Consider the following 23,560-nt stretch of genomic DNA (forward strand, 5'->3'; position numbering starts at 1 on the left):
ACTTGTCTTGCATCACTGTGTACATAGTAAATAAAGAAAAAATGGTACTCTGTTGAAATCATGAAAGTAAGAAGTCAGAAATAATTTTTAATTAAATTTTTTTTTTCTGGGATCGGACAAATAAATTTATATTAATATTTACATTTTATGCAATTAATTAATAAAAGCTAAATTAAAGTTCCGAGAAGTAGGCAGACAGAGCAGAGGCTACCATAAATAGTGCAAGTTGTCCCTGTCACAATAACAGTAAAATTATAATTTAAATTTATAATTACTTGTAATTCACACCAACAATCAACCCCATTTTCGCATAATCATCGGCATTTCTCTGAAAAGATAAGAATGATGTAACATTTGAAAACCAGTAAAATTTTATCTTACACCCAAAAGCGAGAGGAGAAATTAATAAGAAAAATAAGATAAAAACAAAGAAAAGAAAAAAGGGAGAGAGAAAAACAGAGGAGGTCTTCCTTAAGGCTTCAAAGTCAAAGCTACTTAAGAAAGTTTAAAAGAAAAGTAAAGCAATGAAAATAATATAATATTTGTCTTTATTTGATCGGGGAGAATCTCGGATGATATTTCCGATCGTGAGAGATCGGAGATGGTTGTTTCTGTCGTCGGTCGAGGAGGTGGTGGTGGTGGTGGCGGTGGAGGGCGGAGGTGTTGGCGGTGAGAAGAGGAGGAGATTATTGTTAGGTGGAGGATGAGGAAAGGAAAGGGAAGGAACAATGGCTTGTTGCCAAATTCTTTAAAGATAATATCATCTTGTTTAAAGACAGTATCTAGCAATGCTAGCACTGTTGCTTCTACTGTACGCTCTGCTAGTGCCTCAGTTGCTGCTTCCATTTCTACTTCTTCTGAAGATCACAAGGATCAGGTTACATTTTTCTTTTTTTTTTAAATTTGAATTTAGCTTTTGATTTTAATTCGAGCAGTTATTGGTTTTATTGTTATTATTATTTTATATGTACTCTGTGCAGTTCCTATAAATCAACACAAATCATTACAATTGCTGTTTACTTTAAGTCAAGCAAATATGAGGATCAGATTGATGTCAAATATAACATTTGTTGAGTTGATGTTGTAATGAGTAGACGTAAGAAACTAAAGCAAAATTTAAACCTTAACTATTCTTATTATATTACAGCACTTAATTATAGGGAATTTCTATCATGAAGTGGTATCGCTCTTTTAATGTTTGTTTAAACTAGCGTTTGTCAGACTTAACAATTACGCCTGACCCAAATTCATTGTGCTTATGGAAGAAATAAGTTTGTATATCAGGTATATGTGTTGTAACCTTAAATTGTGAAAGCAAGATTCTATAAGTAATTTTGTTGCATTCGTCAAATTTTCTTTTTTCCAAAACTATTCATGGTTGGTTATGTGTTCTTTTGACTTACAACTTAGTGCAGATAGGACATCTTCTTTCCTTTTAGTTTCTTTTACCTTTAATTTGTGGATAATGTTCACATTCTAATTACTCAAAGTGTTTATTATGTGCACTGGGTTAGTTCTTATAAATTTTGGTTCTGTAAGACCTCTATTTTCCTGCAATATGCAGGGTTAGATTCCTAATTCCTAATGTCATGCATCTGCTTCCACTTTCCGTAATATTTATGTTTATTGGATATTCTTTTGAACTTCTGCTGGTGAATAGGTGTCATGGGCCAGCTTTGATCGCCTAGAGCTTGGTCCATCTGTCTGCAAACAAGTTCTGTTACTTGGTTATCAGAATGGTTTTCAAGTCCTTGATGTGGAGGATGCCTCTAACTTCAGTGAACTTGTTTCGAGGCGTGATGGTCCTGTTTCATTCTTAAAGATGCAACCTTTGCCTGTGAAGTCCAATGGGCATGAAAGATACAGAAAGTTACATCCTTTCCTTTTGGTAGTTGCAGGGGAAGGCACAAATGGTATAAGCCTGGGTCAAAATCGAAGTCATATGGGTAGTGCCCAAAAGGGTAATGTGGAGGCTCAGTCAGGAAACTGTGTCAACTCTCCTACAGCTGTTCGGTTTTATTCTTTACAGTCTCATTGTTACGAGCATGTCCTGAGATTCCGGTCATATGTGTGTATGGTTAGATGCAGTCCTCGGATAGTAGCTGTGGGTCTTGCTATGCAGGTCAGTGTGGCCTATCTGGACATTATTAGAATGTAATTAAACTATAAGTTTTAAAACAAAATATGATTGGTTGCTACCATCTAGATAAAGAGCATTTATGCATGTTGTGCTGGGGTTGAGATTGTATTGAACAATAATGTTAGAGATAGACTTATCAAAAGACATAAAACATCCTATAGTTGTCTAACCTTTCTCTTCCTTCGCTAAATCAAAATTCTTATGAGGATTGTTTCTTGGGTTAAGTATCATCTTTAGCTAAGAAGTTGATGCACTCTTATTATATATTCATATTGAAAGCTATTCCATTTATTATGTGACAATTGTGTGCTTTTCATTTGACCAACTTCACTGTTAGACAGTTTGCTGTAGATTTCTTTCTGATCTGCTTGCTATCTGGTGCAGATATACTGTTTTGATGCACTCACTCTTGAGAATAAGTTCAGTGTCCCAACCTACCCTGTTCCCCAGCTATCTGGGCAAGAAGCAATTGGGGTTAATGTGGGATATGGTCCATTGGCTGTTGGTCCAAGGTGGTTGGCATATGCTTCCAACAACCCATTGTTGTCAAATTCAGGACGCTTAAGCCCACAAAACCTTACACCTCCAGGTGTCAGTCCGTCAACATCACCCAGTGGCAGTAGTTTGATGGCTTGGTATGCAATGGAGTCCGGTAAACAGTTTGCTGCTGGCCTAATCAACCTGGGGGACAGGGGATACAAAACTTTGTCTAAGTATTGTCAAGAGCTGCTTCCTGATGGATCTAATTCTCCAGTATCACCAAAATCAGTATGGAAAGTTGGTAGACACACTGGAGCAGATATGGACAATGCAGGAATGGTTAGTTTTGCACTATTCCAACGTTCCCTGTTAACGAAAGTAGAATGTTGTTTAGCAATTTAAGGGATTTAATTTAAAAATTCTACTACTCTTTCTATTTGATATTTAAGCATCATTTATTGTTTGTGAAAGTCTGATCCATTGGATAGTGTTGGGCATTCCAGTTTCATTATGCTTGTAGCACAATAGTACAAATTTTATTTCTTTGACAATCCTTACATGGCCTTGTTTTATCTACGGCTTTATCCTTCAATATAAAGATTCTCATTGTATTGCTTGCTAAAGTTGTAGTCGTGAGAATGTGGACCCTAAATTATCTTCTTGTCTTTGTTTTGTTTCTAATTGAAAAAACAAAAACTGCAGTCCTTTTTTTCCCTATCTATGAAAGGTTAATTCTTGAATTGGAAAAATTAAGAAATGAGACAAATTGCATATTATCTTCAACTGGTTTTTGGGTTTTTCACTTTATTTAAGGATATAAATGTATTAAATTAATGGCTGATTGTAGGTCGTTGTCAAAGATTTTGTTTCCGGAGCAGTTATATCACAATTCAAAGCTCACACCAGTCCAATATCTGCTTTATGTTTTGACCCTAGTGGGACACTTCTGGTAACTGCCTCAGTATATGGGAATAACATTAACATATTCCGGATAATGCCATCTTGCACACGAAGTGGATCAGGGACTCGAAGCTATGACTCGAGTTCTTCTCATGTGCATCTTTACAAGCTACATCGAGGAATAACATCAGCTGTTAGTATTTCTTTAGTTTGAAAATATTTATTACTCAACCCCTTATTTTAATATTGTTTCTCTGTGTGGATCTGTATCCATTTGTTTATGCCTATTTTTACCTGGCAGATGATCCAAGACATTTGCTTTAGCCATTATAGTCAGTGGATTGCAATTGTTTCATCTAAGGGAACGTGCCATGTTTTTGTTTTATCCCCTTTTGGTGGTGATTCTGGATTTCAGACCCTTAATTCTGAGGGTGGACAACCATCCTTGTTTCCTACATTATCTCTACCTTGGTGGTCTAGCTCATCCTGCATATATGATCAGCAATGTTTGCCACCTCCACCTGTTTCCCTCTCTGTTGTGAGCAGGATAAAATATAGTAGTTTTGGATGGCTTAATACAGTAAACAATGCTGCTGCATCCTCAGGGAAAGTTTTTGTGCCATCTGGTGCCGTTGCTGCTGTTTTTCATAATTCTTTATCTCACAGTCTGCCTCATTTTAACACGAGAGCCAACTCCTTGGAGCATCTGTTGGTTTTTACCCCATCAGGTCATGTTGTTCAGCATGAGCTTCTGCCATCAATTGTTATGGAACCGAGTGAGAGTGATTTAAGAACCAGGACAGCTTCTTCATTGCGTGTACAAGAAGATGACTTACGGGTGAGAGTTGAACCTGTACAATGGTGGGATGTCTGCAGGCAATTAGATTGGCCTGAAAGAGAGGAACCTATTTCTGAGGCTACTTGTGATAGACAAGATGCTACTGAAATAGCACAAAGCAAATCAGATTGTGAGGATAATCATGGAATGGATTTTCTTGACATTAATGATTCTGTTGGTGGAAAAAGTACTGAAAAATATTATGCTGTAAAGTCCAATGAGAGATCTTACTGGTATTTATCTAATGCAGAGGTGCAGGTTAGCTCTTTGAGACCACCAATATGGCAAAATTCAAAGGTATTGCTTGTGTGAAAATTGTAATCTTTGCTGTTCTGTGCTGTACCTCTGTGTTGATTTATTTCCCTTGCTTCTCTAGATTTTTTTCTTTATGATGGATTCCCCAAGAGTTAATAATTTTGCTAGTGGAGAGTCTGAAATAGAAAAGGCCCTAGTCCATGAGGTTGAGATCAGATGGAAGGAGTTGTTGCCAGTTTTTGAAAATTTTCATAGCTCAAGCTGGAATGGCAGGTACCTTATGAGTTTCTTATGTCTGGAATATAATTATTGCTAATGAGATATTGAGGGGTGTGTGTGTGTGTGTATATATATATATATATATATATATATTTCTTTATAAGAGACTCTGTCAAGAGTGAGTCCCCCAACTATTTATTTTGCCTATAGATAATGGTTACTGTTTCTACAAGGATTTGGTTTTTATATATATCTGTATTTTCTTACTCTAACTCAAGATTTAGTGCTGATTTGAATCAGCTCCTTATTTTTACACACCATATGAAATAAAAAGTAGGTATGATGCATAATCATAAAGTTTTTCTTTTGGGGTGTGCCAATTTGAATACGCATGTGTGTATGTATCTGCATTATGTACTTTTTTCTCATAATTTGTTTCTCACCTACATGTTTGGTGAAACTAGGATTCTTGCTGGGGAAAAATGTCCTCGTTGTTTGTCTCCAGAACCCCATCAAGCCGAGGAAAAGATCCCTCAAGAGACTGTCATTTGTCATTCAAAGCCACCATCACTTAGCTCCACTGAAAGTTCTGAAGGGGGTAAGTTCTTCATGTGTCTGTTCTTTGAAGACTTTACTGAGAATTTTGATAGTTCTCAAACAAGAAATAACGTGGAATATGATATGAGAGACTCTCCACCACTATTGTCCATTTACTGCAAAGGACTTTAGGGGAAGGATTGACCTTGTCTTATAATTTGATTCTTTAGGTAAATGCTGATAAGTGTTCCTGTGAATATATTAGGTGTGCTAGGGTAATTTTGAAGGGTGCTGTAACAATTCTTTTCCATTTGTTTATTTAGTGTGACTAGAGTCAGCATGATAACCAATTATTGAAGTAAATCTGTTAACGTATCTTATTCATTGGTCATGATCACTGTGAAAATTTTGAAAATCAGTCATTCTATGTTTAAATTTTCCATCAGGTTCCTCAAGGAGAATTGAACATTTGCTTGATTTGGATCAAGTGAATCATGAGAAGTCTAATGTACCCACAGGCCAGATTCTGAATGAGATGTACCAGGGAAGACAAGACAGTACCCTGTTTGAACTATCCACTATGAATGAAAACTCCTTAGACCATGTGTCTTCACCATTAGACTATTCAAAGAAAGTTACTTCTCATGGTAGTAACAATCACATCTCAAATGGTCTGCCCTTATTAGAGAGTCGCTTGCCTCCTCTGGGAAGGAATCCTGGTGATATTTCAATGTTGACTGCTGATTATTTTGAGTCCCATATGAACATTGTGGATGGACTGGCACTCCCTTCGGTACATGCTCCAGTAAATTTTGGGGTGTCTTTGCAAGAGGGGCATTGCGAAGCATTGAAGCATGATGAATGTTGCAAGTCAACTGAAGTTGTAAATGATGATGTTGATAGCAGCAGCAGCCACTATGAGAGGGAAAAACTTAAAGAAGATGGGGAAAATGAAGAAATGTTTGGCAGCATGTTTGCCTTTTCTGAAGAAGGTATAAACCTGAAGCTATAGCTGCAGTAATTCGTCAACTCCTAACTGTGACATTTCTTATTAAATGATATTGAGCTTTCTGTTTATTATTTAAATTTGGTTGTTCACTTTCATATCATCCGACTGTTTATTTGACAGGTTGATCCATGGAAACTGCAAGTTTGGTGTCTAAAGAAAGGGTCTGGAGCCAAAATTGTTGTAGAAAACTTGGTTCCTGTTGTCAAGACGATGAAAGCAAACCACTGTGTGGATAAGATTGTGGGTATGGTTGGCAATCTAAGGCAGAGTTTGTCATCATCGGTACATTGTCTGTTTTCCCAATTTCACTTGTACATTTTGTAGATGGAAATTGGCAAAAATTCATGAATGGGGCTAGGTTTGGGACAAGGTTAAAAATCTGAAACTCTTGGTGGAAGTTGATTTGGGTTTGCATTCCCTGTCATGAACCATCTATCAAGCCTGTCTGTGTAGTTAAATTCTATGTGAACAATTTCATTCAAAACTGTATAACATATCCAAAAGGAACAAAAGAAAAAGAATGGGCCCGGGGTAGTTTGTTTATGAAGAAATGAAAAAAGAAGAAAAAGATGGATTGATATTTTGTTATGTTCTGAAGTTACTGCTTGGCTTGCTTGGTTTTGATAAAATGTCAAATTACTGTCTTGCATTGCATGGAGCAGTATCATTTAACTTGAAAAGCAAAAGAGAGTGGTAGGGCTGGACTCGAACCGAGCTTGTTTAAATTTGACTCAAACGAGCTAGAAACGAGTCAGCCGTAGCTGAGCTCGGTCGAGCTTGAGCTACTCGCCAAATTTTTCAATTAAAAATTTTGATACAAAACGATATCGTTTTGACTAATATGTATTAAAACAATGTCGTTTTAATAAAGAAAAACAAGTCAAATTGAATTTAAACTGAATTCAAGTTTAGTTTTCACGAGTTCGAGCGTAAACTCGAGTTCAGTTATATATAAATTGAGTTAAGCTTGAGCTTGATTTAGCTTGATTCGAATCTAACCCTTGAAAGTGGTGTTATTGGTAATCTTCCCTGGAATCCACTCATATTGGACCATCCCCCAACTTGTAATCTTGTTGATTTCTTAATTGTCAGTCACCAAGTATTAAATGTTAATAATTCCTTTCACTTTATTTATTTACTAATCTTTTATCATCACCAATCCATTGAAACTTTTGATATCGTTTCTATATTTTTAATTGTTTTACTGTTATATTGTTAGGTAGTGTTTGATTAACGGTATTAAAATATTATTTTGATAATATATTTTTTATCATTTATATTAATAAAAAATATTAATATATGTGATGGTTAATATAACCGATAATTTTATTATATTTTTAAAATAATTATATTTAAAAGTATTTAAATGAAATAATTTTTTTATTATTTAAAATCAATTATAATAATTATTTATATTTGTTAATTTTTATTTCATACAATAATTATTTAAATCTTTATAAAATTTTATCAAGAATAATAATAATAATTTATATATAGTAATGTTGATTAAATACTACCTTATAGACTTCAAAGATTAGTAAAACTTGTAAAACGTTAAAACTTTTAAAGTGAAGATTTTTGTTTGAATTTTTATTACGTTTGTAAAATTTTGATTTATCAGATGCAGTGATCGTAGATTTGAGTTGCATATAGGAAGGAATTTCAATTTCAATAATTTGTTAGTGCTTTAGGATATTTTGCCACAAATTGTATAATTTCACTATGGAGCAATTTGTACATGAAATTGAATAGATCTATTACAATTCAGTTCATTTGAATGAATAAATTATATAGATTTTGCACATGAAAATTAAAATAAATAATATTGAGTAATATTATGTGTATTTTTTATATATAAATAATAATAATATATTATTATATTATTGAATTATAAAAATTTAAAAATAAATTAATATTTAATGGATAAATTATCTCTGGGTATATGTCTCGTGATTTGAATCTGAATCGGTGAATAGGGTTGAGTTGGGTTGGGTTGGGTTGGGTTATATTTTGGTGAATTGGGTTATTTCATTACAAAAGCATCGAGAATGACGACCAATGGATGAATTATTATTTTCCCGTATAATTTATTATATAAATAAATAGAAAGTTTGTCAGTTTCTTTGCCTACTTTACCCTTACAACTTCCTCCTAAGTTCTAACTCTTTTTGGAGTTCTGGTTCGGTCAAGGCAACTAATTAATAATATTATTATTAATAATAAAAACAAAAATTCACACACGGTTACGGATATTTATATTTTAATTTACTCCAAAAGATCTGCCCTTAGTGTTTGTGGTCATTTCAGGATCAACAGAGACATTGACTAAGTTCAGAGACTATACGGCCATGGATGTTGTCAGTCAGTTGCAGAGACAGTTCCTTGATTACGCTTCATCTCTTTATCGTGAGGCCTGTAACTTCTTCTTCTAGTACGAGTTTGCTTTAAAATTTATTGTCTTTTGTTTTTTTGTTTACACCTGTATAAGTTGGTAGAGAGTATTTCAGAGGTTAATGATCTGTAAAAAAGATTAGTTTTTGCAACGACTAAATGGGTTTTGTTTTAATTGTTTTATTGTTAATGGGTTTGTGAACAGGGATACGTGGATGATCAGTTCTATCAGTTGCAGAAACTGCAAGATGAGAGTAACCCAGATTTTTTGGTGGAAGTTGTTTCCACATATTTTAATGACTGTCAGAAGCTTGTTCAGAGTATGGCCCAAGCTCTGTGAGTGATTTTCCTGCCTTTCTTTCTACCTTTCATTTTCTTTTTTTAAACAATTTTTTACTTTTGTAGCTGATTTTGAATTTCAACTCTTTTTTTTAATGGTTAGAATGAAAGAACTGTAATTTTCCTACAATTGCTAATTGTGTTATCCTTTTTATTTCTTTTAATTTTTAGAGAGCAACAGAATGTAGACTTTAAGCTGGTAGATTCCCATGTCCATCAACTTAAGGGTAGCAGTTCGAGGTATTTGCAGTTTTTTTTTTTAAAATTCATTTTGTGCAATTTATATTAAATTTCTTCATTTAATATATCCTTCTTAGAACACCAATTACAAAGTTTTTTATTTTGGCATGAATATTAGTAATAAGATGGTAGAAAAGTATGACAAGATAACTAATTTCTGTTTAAAAGTGACTTATCATCATGTCAGGATCATTTTAATTATAATAGTCTTGTTATTTTGAAGTGTTCAATGATATTGGTTTTCATGGCTAACAGTGTTGGTGCAGTGAAACTTAAAAATGCATTCATTGTCTTCAGAACTTTTTGTGAGGCCCAGAACCAGGAAGGGTGAGTTATGGCACACTCATATTGTATGATTTCATTACTTTCTGAAAATTTGTTCAAACAAATTATTTTCTTTGTGCATCTGTTTATTGTGATTGAACTAAATCTTTTTTCTGGAATCCAGAAAGTCGAACAGTGCTAACATGGTGTGCCTTCAGAAACGAACATAATGAGCACGCATCTGTCATTTAGTTTAGACTATTTGAGCTGTTTTTTTTAAATGAAAAAAAAAAAACTGGGTATGGTTCTTTTATTTTTAGTTTTGGGACTTAATTGATTTTCTAATAAGGTTAGAAACTCCTCAGCTAATGTAAGCTTTTGATCATGTTTGAATAAGGCCAAAGTAGGATTTTGTCGTTGCCTAGTATGTGGATTATGCCAAATTGCGACAGCTGTTTATCTTTTTCTAGACATCAAACTTACTATTCTTAGATAGAGTTAATAAATGGAGGGTTTTTCAATGGTCTATGTCTTACATAAATTTTAAAAGTGCGATTAAATGGCTAAAGTTGTCATGGTACTATTGAAGTTTAAAGAACATTGAATGGCTTTCCTTATCATTTGTCATTACAGATACTTTCCTGTGTGGTATGCTGAAAAGATTTTTCCATGCATGAATCTTCTTGGAGTTGTAAATTGTACTAATTTTGTGTATATATAAAAGCTGAATTTTGATGAAAGGAGTATTGACTATAGTGGTTGCATCTGAAACTGATTAACTCAAGAATCTTCTGGTGCAGTTGCTTGAGATGCCTGCAACAAGTGAATCAGGAGTACTCTGTATTGAAGAACAAACTTCAACAGCTGTTTAGAGTAAGTAACAAAGGATGATTAAATAGATGACTGTTTACTGAGGTTTCTCTAGTTATCCAAGGAAAAACTTTCTTCATTTAATTCATAAATAAAAAGTTGCTCCTCAAAACTGACTTTCTACTTGCTACTGTTTTCAAAATGAAGCTTCTGTTTGTCTTTTGCCATTTTGATAGTTCATCCCCTTCCAGTCTATATCTGTTTTACTCATTGATCATTATGAAGGAGGATGGGAAGGATTATTTTCCCCTCACTTGGAAATACAAAGATATTCTTAGAAATTGCATAATGGTTGTTTTGAAATTTGTTCCAACATATTGATTGGTATTAACCTTAGACCCTTTTTCCTGAAAAATGAATAGATACTTCCTACTGAAGCTCCTAAATTGGGTTTTAGTTATTTTTCTCCCTATTTGGTCACTGTAGTTGGAGCAACAGATCATTGCTGCCGGTGGGTCAATTCCTATGATGGAATGAAGATGCTGGTGTTATTCCCTAGTGATGAAGCATAGAGACTGAACTGATATTTGTCACAGCTACTTTTATTTGATTTTTTTTTTTTGACCAAATTCCAGCTCCTTTGAGTTGATGCAGGATTGTCTTAGGTTATTTCTGAAGGCTGTATTAGAGGAGATTGCATGTGTGAATAAATTTTCTACCCCTTCTGTTGAAAATCATTTGAGTTTATTGTTGTTCAGTGGTCTAAATTCTTAGATCAATTATCTAGCTGCTGAAGTTTTCCAATTATCTTTGACCACACCCCTTTTTTAACCTAATCTAATTGTGTGGATCCTATCTATTGCATGTTTGGTGTTCATGGTTATTGTTAAAACTTGAATTGTATGTATAACCCACCACCCAAATGAAGGTTGAATGTTTTATAGGATGCAAATTTGGGACTATGCTTAAATTTTATGGGCTTTGAGAGTCTGCTAGAAGTGTATCTATTATGTTTGAATGTGGAACTAAGCTCAAATTTTTAAGGCTTTGACAAATATGTGCAGTTTTCTGATTGATTAGTCCAGTTATATTTATGATAATATCTCCAGCTAGATTATCTATACTCATTAATTGCCAATTTGTTTTATTGGTTGCATCAGCTACTTTGGTTAATGATGCAAAGACCAGGGGAAGTTCTTTCTTCTTCATCCATTTACAGATGATTATTTTCTATATCCACAGATGGACATATTTCCATTTGATAAAGAATGTGAGCCTTTAGGTAAATCCAATTGTATTGTATAGTGAAAAGTAGAGTCTTCCATGGTCAACGGGGGATAAGTGATTTCTGAAGTGTGACAATTGGCTTGGCTGAAGGTGAGATAAGTAGAAGTTATGATGGGTCATTTTTTCGATATTTATGGTTAGTTATGGAAGGTGTGGTCCTGAGGGCTTTATACGGTTACGGCCTGGTTTGCCCATTGAGGATAAATGGTCCCGATAAACAAGGTTGAAGGAGATCTTTCTCTGCTGATTACTCCTGAACTTAATTCATTGTCAGCGTACTAATAGGAGGATGGCGTGCCAATTAGTTGAGATTAATTATATTATTTCTATTGTCCACAATCTTATGGATGAAGCAGCAAACTAGAAAGCATTTGAGAGAAGAAGAACAAAAAGGTGAATGGCTTTCGGGCAGTTTGAGTGGTAAAGAAGTAGGATTTCAAATCCGGTTACTAAATCTAAAGTTTCATCTGCTTTGTTTGACCAGTTCAATATCAAAAGATCAATCTAATTCAACTCAAATAAGATTTCCTTCTTAAAAAAGGAAAATGAAACATGAAGGTGAATGGATCATTTATGGAGTGGGTGGTCCATCAGACTGTAGAAACATGAACATGTGGCTAATTGGTGAGATAGTTATTAACTGTCAAACTGGGTAGAATTAGAATACGAAGCCAAAACCAAAGCCTACTCATTTGTCAGTTTTTAAGCTATTTGCCGGCCAAGATATATTGCGATATTGATTTTGGATTCATGCATGTCTCAACAGAGATTAAATTCAATAGAGAAATACAAATACAAAGTATATTTTGGCAGGTAGTGTCAGAAGGATCGTCCCCTTTACCTTTGTATAATTATTTATTTATAGAAAGATTTAATCGAATAAAATTACAAAAAAGTACATCTTGGTACATATGTAAGATGAAAGATAATATCATCGTTTGGTTGGAATAAAAAATTACCCTTGTTTCTTACCATCTGGGCAAAGGGACTTGTACCTGCAACTTTTTGGTTGAATTATTATGTTTAGATGATTCTTATTATTGCTGCAAATAGCTCTGTGAAAAAACGAAATGGTAAAAGCTAGGTGGATGGAAAAGCAGGCAGGTCAACTACCCATAAGACATGATGAAGAAGAGTATCGAGGTTGTTGCGTTTGGTGAAATTATAACACATTTCTCCATTGAACTCAAGCCAAGATGTTGAAGGGACCATCTTAACTCTTCCTCACGCGAGATCAGCTCAAATTTAAGGCTCATGCTTTGACACAGACTTTGATATGTCAATTGAATCAGGTCCAATAGAAGTTTAATATAAAGTTTGAGATTCAAGTTCGACCCAATATTATAATATATCGAGTTTGATCTGGGTCTTCCAAACCAAATTGTGGGTTTTAATATTAAATGCATGGGATACTATTTAAAAATTAAAAAAAAAAAAGACAGAAGCAAGGCTTCTTGTTTTATTACTATTTTTAAAATTTTTTTTATATAAATTAATCTAAATTTTTTTCATTTTCAATTTTATTTACAAATATTTGAATTTTAATTCTTTCATTATATTTGAATTTTATTTTCTCTTATTAACTCACTTTCAAAAATTGTCTGAATTTATAAATAATAATTCTTTGTGTTTATAATTTTATTTTTATTTCAATTTTATTATTATAAATTATTAAAATTAGATCTAATGTCAAATAAATTCAGAAATTTAGACATTGAAGACAAGTAGATAAATAATATGATATATATATTTTTATTTATGTTTATAATTTTACAGTATATAAATTAATTTATTTGTACAATGTTATAAATTTATAATATTTTTTATTATATAACCACAGTATTCTTCTACTATAAATGAGAGATTATAAATAAAATATTTGAGATATTATTTTTGATTTCAATAATTAAAAAATAAATTTTGTTTAAAAATTTTAATTAAATTTAAAAAAGAAAATTTGTTTAAATCGGTTGAATCTTATATATAGGATCGGAGTGTTAAAAATCTATGGGCTGATCTAAAGGTCTACCATTATATGAGTTTAAAGTCTAACCTAGCGCACGAGTCTGATGGGCCAAGCTGGGTCAGTCGGGGCCAGCCAGGCCCATTGATACGTCTACTCTGACTAGTGTGGAAAATAGTTAGTGGCTGGACTGGAGTCTGTAGCACAACACTTAATTAATGTGCTTAAATTATCCCAGACAATGAATTGAATGACACATTGCCTCTTCTCTTCGAGAAGTAAATAAGCTTACCATTCACTTGTCCTTTCTCCTAAGATTTACCTCATTCTTTTTACTCCTACCCATCCCATTAATTAACCTCACCATCCAAATGCAATTACTAAATTTTAAATCATAATACTATTCCTTACTAATTAATACTAACCGGCAAAAAAGAACAATTACAGCGCAATCCCATTTTACTTATTATCAACAAACATAACTTCACCTTCTATTCCTGTATTCCTTCTCCTGCACGTGATCACTATCCGATCCACGGTCTCAGCATTAACCACAGGTTCCTTCTTCCAGGTTGGCTCCGACAACTGTTCTGTTTGCCCTTTAACCATTTCCCGATGTAATAAACATTACCAATATTCATAGCATTGACAGACACAACATAAGTAACTGCAGTGACTCATTCCACTATATTTGTATCTTCTCTGAGAAGCCAAAATAATGAACACCCAAAGGCTTCAACAACCAGATGAACAAGTAGAAAATCTTTAAAAAGAGCTATAGTATGTACCTCTTTTGCTTCTCTTCCAAGCCATTGTGTGCCTAGGCACCTCTCTCTCTCTCTTTCTTCTCTTTTTCATGCTGATACTTTCGCTTTTAAAAGCCTTCACGCCATTCCCGACTACAAATTGCCCCACTTCACTCACGAAAAGGCTTTTAATTATATTACCCTTAAACTCTTCTTTCTTCACTATATAGCCGTCTCTCTACAACAACAACAACAAGTAATAATGCTTCCAATGGCGAAACCAAAGAAGACGATCATTAATCTCTCCGACTTTTTCTTCCCTGTATTTCTTCTACAATGTAAATTATTGCATGTTTTTGCTATTCTAGACCCTGTTGATTTCTTAGCTCTACAAGCCATTAGAAACTCTCTCCAAGACATGCCTGGTTCTAACTTTTTCGCTTCTTGGGACTTCACTTCTGATCCCTGTAACTTTGCCGGAGTCTACTGTGAAGGGGATCAAGTTATTGCTCTCAATCTTGGAGATCCTCGGGCCGGCTCGCCTGGTCTCACGGGCCGTCTCCACCCAGCCATTGGTAAACTATCTTCTCTAGCCGAGCTGTCAATCGTGCCTGGCCGAATCATCGGCAAGCTCCCGGAATCTCTGTGTCAGTTGAAGAACCTGCGTTTCCTTGCCATCAGTCGGAACTTCATCTCTAGCGGAATTCCGCCAACTCTCGGCCAATTGCGTGGCCTCAAAACGCTGGATCTCAGCTATAACCAGCTCACCGGAGACATTCCTCGCTCTATCGGAAGCTTACCGCAGCTAGCGAATGTCATACTCTGCCACAATAAACTTTCCGGTTCGGTCCCTCCGTTTCTGTCCCGTACACTAACCCGACTCGACTTGAAACACAATGACCTCTCCGGTTCGCTATCTCCAGATGCTCTGCCTCCTTCAATGCAATACCTCTCTCTGTCGTGGAACCGCCTGACTGGACCGGTTGACCAGTTGTTAAATCGGCTCGAGCAGTTAAATTACCTGGATTTGAGTATGAACCAGTTTAACGGTAAAATTCCAAGTCGGATCTTTTCATATCCAATAACATATCTTCAGTTACAGAGAAATTCATTTACTGGTCCGGTTCAACCGGCTGATCAGGTGACAATTGCAACCGTTGACTTAAGCTATAATAGACTATCAGATCAAATCTCGCCAATGTTCTCGGGCGTACAGAAGCTATATCTAAATAATAACCGGTTTACGGGTCAGGTACCGGGTATTTTAGTGGACCGCTTATTGGCTGCTAGTATACAGATTCTATATCTACAGCACAACTACTTGACAGGAATGCAGATAAATCCGACGGCTAAGATACCGTTGAGTAGCTCGCTGTGTGTGCAATATAACTGTATGGTACCGCCCGTGCAGACGCCGTGCCCCTTGAAGGCTGGGAAGCAGACGACAAGGCCTACTGCCCAGTGTAACGAATGGGGAAGGTAAAATTATGAATTTAAATCATATCAGGGGTAATATTGATTCATAAATTAACTTTTTCTTTCTGAGATAGTGTTGGTAAATGAGTAATAAAAAATTGATATTATTATGTATTTATTTATATAATCAAAATAAAAATAGAATCACGTAATATTATTATTTAAAAATAAAAATAATATTATATATATAATTTATGTATATAATTTTTATATATAACATTGTATATAAATAATTATTTATTATTATATGATTAATTATTTAAAAATTAAAAATAAAATAATAATTAATTATACAATAATATACCTTTATTTATATATAAAATTATATATATAATTTTATAATATAAATAAATATACAATATCTAGGTACATGACAATAGTATGTGAATTAAGAGTAGAATCCTGCCACCTCAACACGGTGCAATTATAAGTTTCCCTCGCCAATGTATGAAATGACGACAAATTTTGGTCTCAAACTTTTATAAGCTTGTCATATATATGTGACAGAAATGATAGTCCTCTGCTTTTCAGCTTTTCATTTGCACGAGCCTGTGAATGAAAATCCATCATCATCAGAATTCATGGAAACCAGCTTGCTATATATTACGAGTGAGTGAACTGAACTAACATTCATCACACACACTCAACAGACTACGTGGACTTTAAGGTTGCTTGTTAAAAAATAGAGCAAAAATTATCAGCACAAGGTGAGCAGCACAGAGGGCAAACCGTAAGCCTTTTAACTCAGTTCTTGTCTTGTCTGGGTTAGTTGGGAAAAGAGAAAATTCCATTTGGCCTTTCTTTTGACACTATTGTTGGTCGAATCTTATTAACCAATCTGATATTGCTTTTCTTTAATTAAAGACACTCTGAAAACTCACTTTCAAAGATTGAAGAGCTAGTTTGTTTTAGCTTTTGGTTGGGAAAGATAAGCTAAAATCCAAGCAAGCACATAAATATTGACCAAGTCATATAAGAGCATGTACTTACCCTAGTTTTCAATGTTTCTTTGCTTTAAGAATAATTACATAGTTAATATTTAGAAGGGTAGGCCACAATCATTCAAATATTTGCTTCATATCTTTCCAAACCCATGTAAGTAGGGACCCTCACTACTTGATGATTTACAACTGAATGAGGAACCTTCAGAATCAATGGAGCAACATATAAATGACTAAAGCAAGCATGACCACCTTGTAAAATAGCATTATTTCAGTATGTTTCATAGACAATGTGAAAGGAATTTGGTTATACAAGGGAATATGACTCTTTGAAGACAATCATGTTGGTTTTAAAATCTGACCTGCATCAATTAATAATTCTCTTATAGTGAGAATCAGCAGAAAGGGGCAACATAATAAAGAGTTGGGAATAGTTTTCCTTCCACTGAAATGGGCTTTTCAAACGAGACCCATACCTACAGATGAAAAATATATGAAAATTCTCTGGCAAGACCTAAACAATTTGGTTTCTAGAAACCATCCCTCAAATTTGATGCCTGAAATCATACTTAAAAGTATTTTTCTTATTTTCTGGATTTCAAATTATTATCAGAGAATAAGAATAATTATATACCCAAGGGTATCCAAAAAATAAATAAATGTAGACATATTAGGCAAGGTAACTCTTATGGGGGGTGCTACAACTGAACCCTTATTCAGGGAAAATACACTCTTTGCATTATTGGTTTGTTCTGCACAGCTAAATTTTACAATTATAGATATGCGTCATTCTTATTGCTTAGTTAATACACTTTGTTTTGTTATATGAACTGAACAACATTTAATCAAACATACCTCATATCACAAGAAGAACTGTCTCCTCCGGATTCTCCTCTTGTTCATAGCAATTGGAGCTTCTCCATTCCCTGGAAATTCCCATCTCACAACATCTCCATCCCAAGAAGAGCTAACCAGCATTGGGTAATATGGGTGCCAACTACAATCTCTTACAGGTGAATTATGGTGCCTCAGGACAGCAACTTTGGCTCCACTCACCTATAAATCACCAAAAACCCACATTAAGAGGAAGCCTCCCCATTAATATGCTTGATTTTCTTCTATAAACAACAGATAAAGATTGATCTCCGGTTTGCAAACCGATAAATTAAAATCATGCAAATAGCCGAAAAGAATTACAAGATTTTATTACTTACCAAGTCATAAACATAGACACAACCATCATGGGATCCAGTGTAGATATATTTTTGGCCAGTGCTGCAGGAAGTGATAATAGAAAATTTAAATTAAATTAATTCAGGTTTTAAAACAATAGAGTCAAATGGCTAAAACAAAATCTGGCCCAGAGAAAACAGATTTTCAAGTTAAAAGAGTGGCTAGAGCCTGCTTCAATCACTTGAAACTGTGGCCTCTAGGCATTTATTACATGAACACATCAGACAAAAGCCTTCTAAACTTTCAAACCATCATATGATCAAATAATTATGAGGAAGACATTGCACTTGTTACCTGTATGCAGGAGAAAAGTAGCAACGGATAAGAGTACGCAAGATGGAATGGCCTTTATATGTAGCAACTGATTGATCAGATGGGTGTTTCAAATCTCTTGCAGGGGGTGGGTAGTCCATCCATCTGTAATCCCATTCATAATTCCTAAGCCCCACGTTGCTGGGATTAAAAAAAGAAAAAAAAAAACTATTTTTAGCCACCATTTTATTCTGTTCAATCTAAAGATGTCAGACAATCACATAACTATTCATTGGTTCCTCTTAAAAATCCAACCCCTCAACTAGCCTTTCAGAGTCTTGCTCTTCTAAATTTCAGAAGGATTGAAAGAACAAAGTTAATAAATCAACAAAAACAAAATATAATGCATGCATCATATATTGACAGCACTTAGACAATTAATTGATTCAGAGAATCAGAGGTGATTAAGTAAACATACCAGGTAGTATTAGAGAGCATTTTCCGAATATCCCAAAGTTTGGTAGTCTGATCTTTACCGTTTGAGATAAAATAACGACCATCTCCACGGCTATCAATATATGTAATGCCTTCTAAGTGTCCCATCAAGATTCCTGCTGGCTTCCCTTTTGCATTTAGACAACGTCTATCCCACACCTGTAGAATGTTTAAAAACAAAGTAAAATAGGCACATCCATATAGTTTTCTTTTCACATATGAGCAATACATAAACTTGTACATGCACTAATCTGCTTGTTGACTGTTGAGACTAAAATATAATGAAAACAGCCAAAAACAAACACTAATGCATTAGTTTAACACCTTTTCACAAAAATTAGAAGCAGGAGTTAACAGGCTTCAGAAAGTTCAACAATTCTAGACTGACAAAATATTATAAGCTTAATGTATGACAAGGAATCATTATTATTGTGCCTTATTTCGATTAACAATACCACCTCCAGCATCACTGAACACTTCAGTTGTTCTGCTCCAATCCGTGAAGGGCAACTCCTCTACCAAAGTTTTGCTGCTCTAGTTACAACATTAAGTTTCAACAATTCCTTCATTTCCCTGTGTTTGGTTTCCAAATTCTTCTCCAAGATGAAGTGTTGGATTACGAACTTGCTGAAGCAATCTAAACTAGTCAACCATCTCAGAAAGTGATTCCTAACCTAAAAGCTATCTAGAAGTCAATATAGAAGTTTCTGTTTTATTGTTATGCAGGGTAGGTACTTCAGCAAACTGACTATTAAAGCCAGGTGTATTGTGTTCAGACTTCAATTATTATTTACAAAAATAGAAATTTTCTTCTTCTTCTTCTACATGCAAATTATGTTAAATATTTGAATAAAATAAAAATGTTGACAGATCAAAAAGGTCTGATACTAAATCAAAGAATCCTAGAAGCAAACCCATCTCAACTCACCATAATCAATGCCAATTAGTCAGTGAAAGCTAATATGAATAGAACAAATTTTGGAAGCACAGTTGTATTAACATTTCTGACACATCAGACATGCAATCATTAAAGAAACACCCAAGTAAAAAGTATTAATCAAGAATTAATGAATGAATATATGAATATAATGTCCTCAAAGATGGCAATTACACGCAACAGAAACTAACAAGTATAAATACATTAAGAAGGTTTACATTCTTAAAACTTCTAGTTAGAACAGAATTGAATTTACCTTGCAAAGATTGTCATCACTTCCAGAATAAATTAGATGGCCACTTTCATCAGCAAAACACACAGTGTTAACATCAGACTGCAGCATAAAATACACAGATATCAAGAATCTGGACAAATGTTTTTCATCAGAAGGAGAATTCTCCACATTGGAATAATGCTTCTTTATCACACGAATGAGAGAAAGATCAAATGACAATAAAATCGTTCTTCAATTTCAATCCTGCTTTCACAAAAGCGAATTTGTTCAATTTCACTCATTTTAATTTCTCCAGTTCCCTCTGAAAATGTTCTTGTAAGTAAATTGCAAGACCATTCATCTCAAGGACTTTAATCACCAACAACACAACCAATAAACATGACATCCTGATAGCTTATAAACTCCGTAAGTCAGCAGAATTTAATTCCGGCAGCAATGTACAAAGAGTATATCATTATAGGTATCAGTTAACTACGCAACATGAATTGAGGATGAGATATAGGATATAAACGTCATTCTAGTAGTCTTTACCGTGTGTGCCAAAATTTTAAGAGAAAGCTTATTTGCTTCAAGATCATAAACATATATAGAATCATCACTACTTCCAGCAACAAGTTCTCGCCCATCAGTTGAAAATTTCACAGAGAAGATTCCAAATGAATAACCTCCTAAATCACTAGCAGCAGAGAAGTCCAATCCATCATGTATCTCCTGTATAGCATGTGCGTTCCAAATGTCAGCCAATTTTACCATAAAAAAATGAACGCTCCAATAAAGTAGAATGAAAAATAAAAGTACTTAACTTATTAAAAAAAATATTTGTATACTCATCAATTTATTGAGGATTACTATCCAAAGAATTCTAGAAAATCTAGTATCCAAAGATATCATCTTCAACATATTGTAGATAGAAAAGATAAGTAAGAATTATACCTTGGATGATGCATGAAGAAGATGGGAAAAAACAAGATATACTTGAATCCATTTACAAAAGGGATCCTTAACAATCATAGAGTTATAATTAAAGCTCTACAGCACAAAGAAACCCAAAGCCAAAGACATAGAATTACATTAAAATAATCTGAGTTTCACTTTCATAACAGATTAGGGTTATGAATAAAGCTCTAGCACAAAGAAACCTCAAAGCCAAAGGCACGGCATTGAATTAGCACAATCAGAATTTCATTTTTCATTTTTCATGTGAAAAACGTAGACAGTAGGATAGACAACTTAAGACATTACCATCTAGACCTAGTTATCACAAGTCAATCACTAAATATGTAGTGTGCATGGCAATCAGCATGCACCAGTCATTCCCATATATACATCTATACTGCCTGCCAGTCCTCAATGCTGTCAAACAGTACACTGAATCTATCCATCAGGTTATAAATTAAACCCTCATAGAAATAATCACACTACAGAGCCAATGGAAGGAAATAGATTTTTCTATTTTTCAAAAGGTATCGTTGATAACATGTGAGTTTTGTATTTTGTCTTTGCAATGCCCAAAGTAATGCTAAGAATTATGAATCTCACAACATACCGTTATATTTGCACAAGACTTTGTTGGCCCAGAACCAACATTAACAATATGGACAATAGGTGACATGCTTGCATAAACCTGAAAAGGCAATAGGATAATTATTAATATAGAATAAATAGTAAGACTCAGATCTAAGGCCATTGGGAGAAATCACCTTCATGTCATCAAACAAACTATGCTAAAGCCACTAAAGGGTGACAAAATAAAAAATAAAAACCATGCTATGCATTATATGCAGTTTTTGACAAGTTTTGTCCATTTATCATAAGACAGAGCAAGCTTGATTAAACAACTATTTTAAATCACAAGGGCATCTCTTACACGAAAACTGAGCAAATTAGATACATGAACTCACGAGATGGTGTTGATCTGGAGAAAGACATGTATCTGTAACTGTCCAACGCAAACTTTTGGCACGAATGTCCTTCTGTAGTTTCCATCCTCTCTCCACATTGTATATTCTGATTTGGCTTCCCTGAAATAAACATTAGAAGAGAAATAAACATAAACTATCAACTTTTTTGCAGATAAATTAATCACCCTTACTATCTTAGGCTACTGAGAAACATGTAGGAAAACAACCTAATTAGTAAAATAGAGAAATCAGAAAGTTTCCAATAGAATATGCTACTGTGCTACTCTTATACATTTGAGAGAGTACCCAATTCAGATAGAGCAACAAACATGATACCTGAAATCCAGCAATAAACAAAGAACCATCAGCTGAAAACTGAGAAACATATGCTCTGCTGCTTATCTGATCCACAAGCCATGGTCCATTGACTGGCAAATATCTACTTAAAATATGGCAGCAATCTGCCGAGGAGAACCTCCCTCTTCCTGAATAATTACCTTGCCTAGATGCCAACATCTTTACCACAGAAACAGGCAAGTCCTGCTTTCCCGGTATGACTTTGCTCAGCTTCTCATGTGGTCCAGATTTCAGCTTTGTGAGCTGGGCAATCTCATGATCTAAATTATTCAAATGATTCTTACATTTACTGTGACTGTTACTGGCTTCACTGCTGGACTCATCACTATCAAAGTAATCAGATTCTATATCCAATCTACTCATGGAATAACCCATTTCGTCAATGTCAACTTGACCAGATATTACATACATTTTAACTCAAATCACCGGCAATATTTTTCATTGCTTAAGCATTTACAAGTATGCTGAGCCTTCATAACGCCCATATGAAGATTCTTACAGTGTATCCATCCTGCAAAACTAGTATCATCAACCAATCTCTCCACTTAACCAAAAAGTAAAAAGGGTAAAGCAACTAGTTCACACTTCAACATAATAAATTTGATTACTATTCACCAGTCTTTTAGACAATGAGCTTGTTTGTTAGATAATTAAGACACCGTATTCAACTTAGAAAAATTGGAAATAAAAAAAACAAAATTCAAATTAAAATACATGAATATTACACTCTCTAAACCTGAAAGTCACCACTTTTGTCTTTTGGGATTTAAAAAAAAATCCGATAATCCTTACCTGCAATAAACTAAACAATTAAATCATCTCCGGTTCCACTATATTTTCATACAACCAAAAAGAAGCTACAGTTCCTTTAGCTTTTAATCAAAAAGGAAAGCAGCGTCAACTCTCTTTTTAAAGTAATACAGTTGAAAATCGAAGTAAAAAGTTGACAAAGAAGCCGCTGACTCACAGGACAAACAAAAAGCTTCCACACCACAAGATTAAAACAGGACATGAATCGCGTGGTCACAGCACAAGAATAGTTATTAGGAAAGCGAGCCTTACCTTCTTGTTAGGAAAAAATCGGGTCCCCCGCTTTCAGCACCGTATTCAACTGTTTTCCTGCCGATAATTTGCCAGTGGATGATGATACAGGGATATTTATTTTGGTTACCACGTCAATTATTCATTAAAGCGCTGTGCGTGGGCATTGCTGGAGATGACACGTGCATCTTTGAAGGCCGTTTTTGTAAAACTTGCATGCACCACTGAGCTACAGATGATGACATCCCACCTAATGAAACTGTAATAATCATAA

At 34.4% G+C, this 23,560-nt stretch overlaps 4 protein-coding genes across 12 annotated transcripts; 3 read left to right on the plus strand and 1 right to left on the minus strand.

Moving 5' to 3' along the window:
- Nucleotides 1–400: 400 nt before the first annotated feature.
- Nucleotides 401–6,966, plus strand: LOC123217038 (autophagy-related protein 18g-like). 2 transcript variants are annotated; one of them, XM_044637774.1, is made up of 9 exons: nucleotides 401–877; nucleotides 1,661–2,122; nucleotides 2,525–2,959; nucleotides 3,468–3,713; nucleotides 3,822–4,655; nucleotides 4,735–4,886; nucleotides 5,297–5,430; nucleotides 5,816–6,361; nucleotides 6,499–6,966. In XM_044637774.1, the coding sequence occupies exons 1-9, from the start codon at nucleotides 704–706 to the stop codon at nucleotides 6,501–6,503; spliced, it is 2,988 nt and encodes a 995-aa protein (XP_044493709.1). In that variant the 5' UTR covers nucleotides 401–703; the 3' UTR covers nucleotides 6,504–6,966. The 2 variants fall into 2 exon arrangements, with proteins under 2 accessions (XP_044493709.1, XP_044493710.1); XM_044637775.1 differs by lacking the exon at nucleotides 1,661–2,122 and having other exon boundaries at nucleotides 402–877.
- A 1,533-nt stretch (nucleotides 6,967–8,499) lies between these two features.
- On the plus strand, nucleotides 8,500–11,156 carry LOC123215680 (histidine-containing phosphotransfer protein 5-like). 4 transcript variants are annotated; one of them, XM_044635881.1, is made up of 7 exons: nucleotides 8,500–8,568; nucleotides 8,686–8,784; nucleotides 8,975–9,105; nucleotides 9,280–9,348; nucleotides 9,604–9,675; nucleotides 10,413–10,485; nucleotides 10,845–11,156. In XM_044635881.1, the coding sequence occupies exons 2-7, from the start codon at nucleotides 8,731–8,733 to the stop codon at nucleotides 10,992–10,994; spliced, it is 549 nt and encodes a 182-aa protein (XP_044491816.1). In that variant the 5' UTR covers nucleotides 8,500–8,568; nucleotides 8,686–8,730; the 3' UTR covers nucleotides 10,995–11,156. The 4 variants fall into 4 exon arrangements, with proteins under 4 accessions (XP_044491816.1, XP_044491815.1, XP_044491817.1 ...); XM_044635880.1 differs by having other exon boundaries at nucleotides 8,510–8,568; nucleotides 8,686–8,789; XM_044635883.1 differs by lacking the exon at nucleotides 8,500–8,568 and having other exon boundaries at nucleotides 8,596–8,789; nucleotides 10,909–11,156.
- A 3,043-nt stretch (nucleotides 11,157–14,199) lies between these two features.
- Nucleotides 14,200–15,963, plus strand: LOC123216030 (probable leucine-rich repeat receptor-like protein kinase At1g35710). Its single transcript, XM_044636379.1, has one exon. The coding sequence runs from the start codon at nucleotides 14,681–14,683 to the stop codon at nucleotides 15,899–15,901; it is 1,221 nt and encodes a 406-aa protein (XP_044492314.1). The 5' UTR covers nucleotides 14,200–14,680; the 3' UTR covers nucleotides 15,902–15,963.
- Nucleotides 15,964–16,182: 219 nt separating this feature from the next.
- Nucleotides 16,183–23,464, minus strand: LOC123217157 (LEC14B protein). Of its 5 annotated transcripts, none has more exons than XM_044637957.1 (11): nucleotides 23,308–23,464; nucleotides 22,225–22,756; nucleotides 21,889–22,008; nucleotides 21,534–21,611; nucleotides 20,519–20,698; nucleotides 20,009–20,086; nucleotides 18,799–18,974; nucleotides 18,363–18,521; nucleotides 18,050–18,110; nucleotides 17,691–17,891; nucleotides 16,183–16,443 (listed from the first exon to the last, which is right to left on the minus strand). In XM_044637957.1, exons 2-10 carry the CDS (start codon nucleotides 22,654–22,656, stop codon nucleotides 17,697–17,699), a joined length of 1,479 nt encoding a protein of 492 aa, XP_044493892.1. In that variant the 5' UTR covers nucleotides 22,657–22,756; nucleotides 23,308–23,464; the 3' UTR covers nucleotides 16,183–16,443; nucleotides 17,691–17,696. The 5 variants fall into 5 exon arrangements, with proteins under 5 accessions (XP_044493892.1, XP_044493894.1, XP_044493893.1 ...); XM_044637959.1 differs by lacking the exon at nucleotides 16,183–16,443 and adding an exon at nucleotides 16,858–17,037; XM_044637958.1 differs by lacking the exon at nucleotides 16,183–16,443 and adding an exon at nucleotides 17,066–17,311.
- Nucleotides 23,465–23,560: the final 96 nt, after the last annotated feature.

Source organism: Mangifera indica, chromosome 5 (genome assembly GCF_011075055.1).
Source record: "Mangifera indica cultivar Alphonso chromosome 5, CATAS_Mindica_2.1, whole genome shotgun sequence".
Classification (NCBI taxonomy): domain Eukaryota; kingdom Viridiplantae; phylum Streptophyta; class Magnoliopsida; order Sapindales; family Anacardiaceae; genus Mangifera; species Mangifera indica.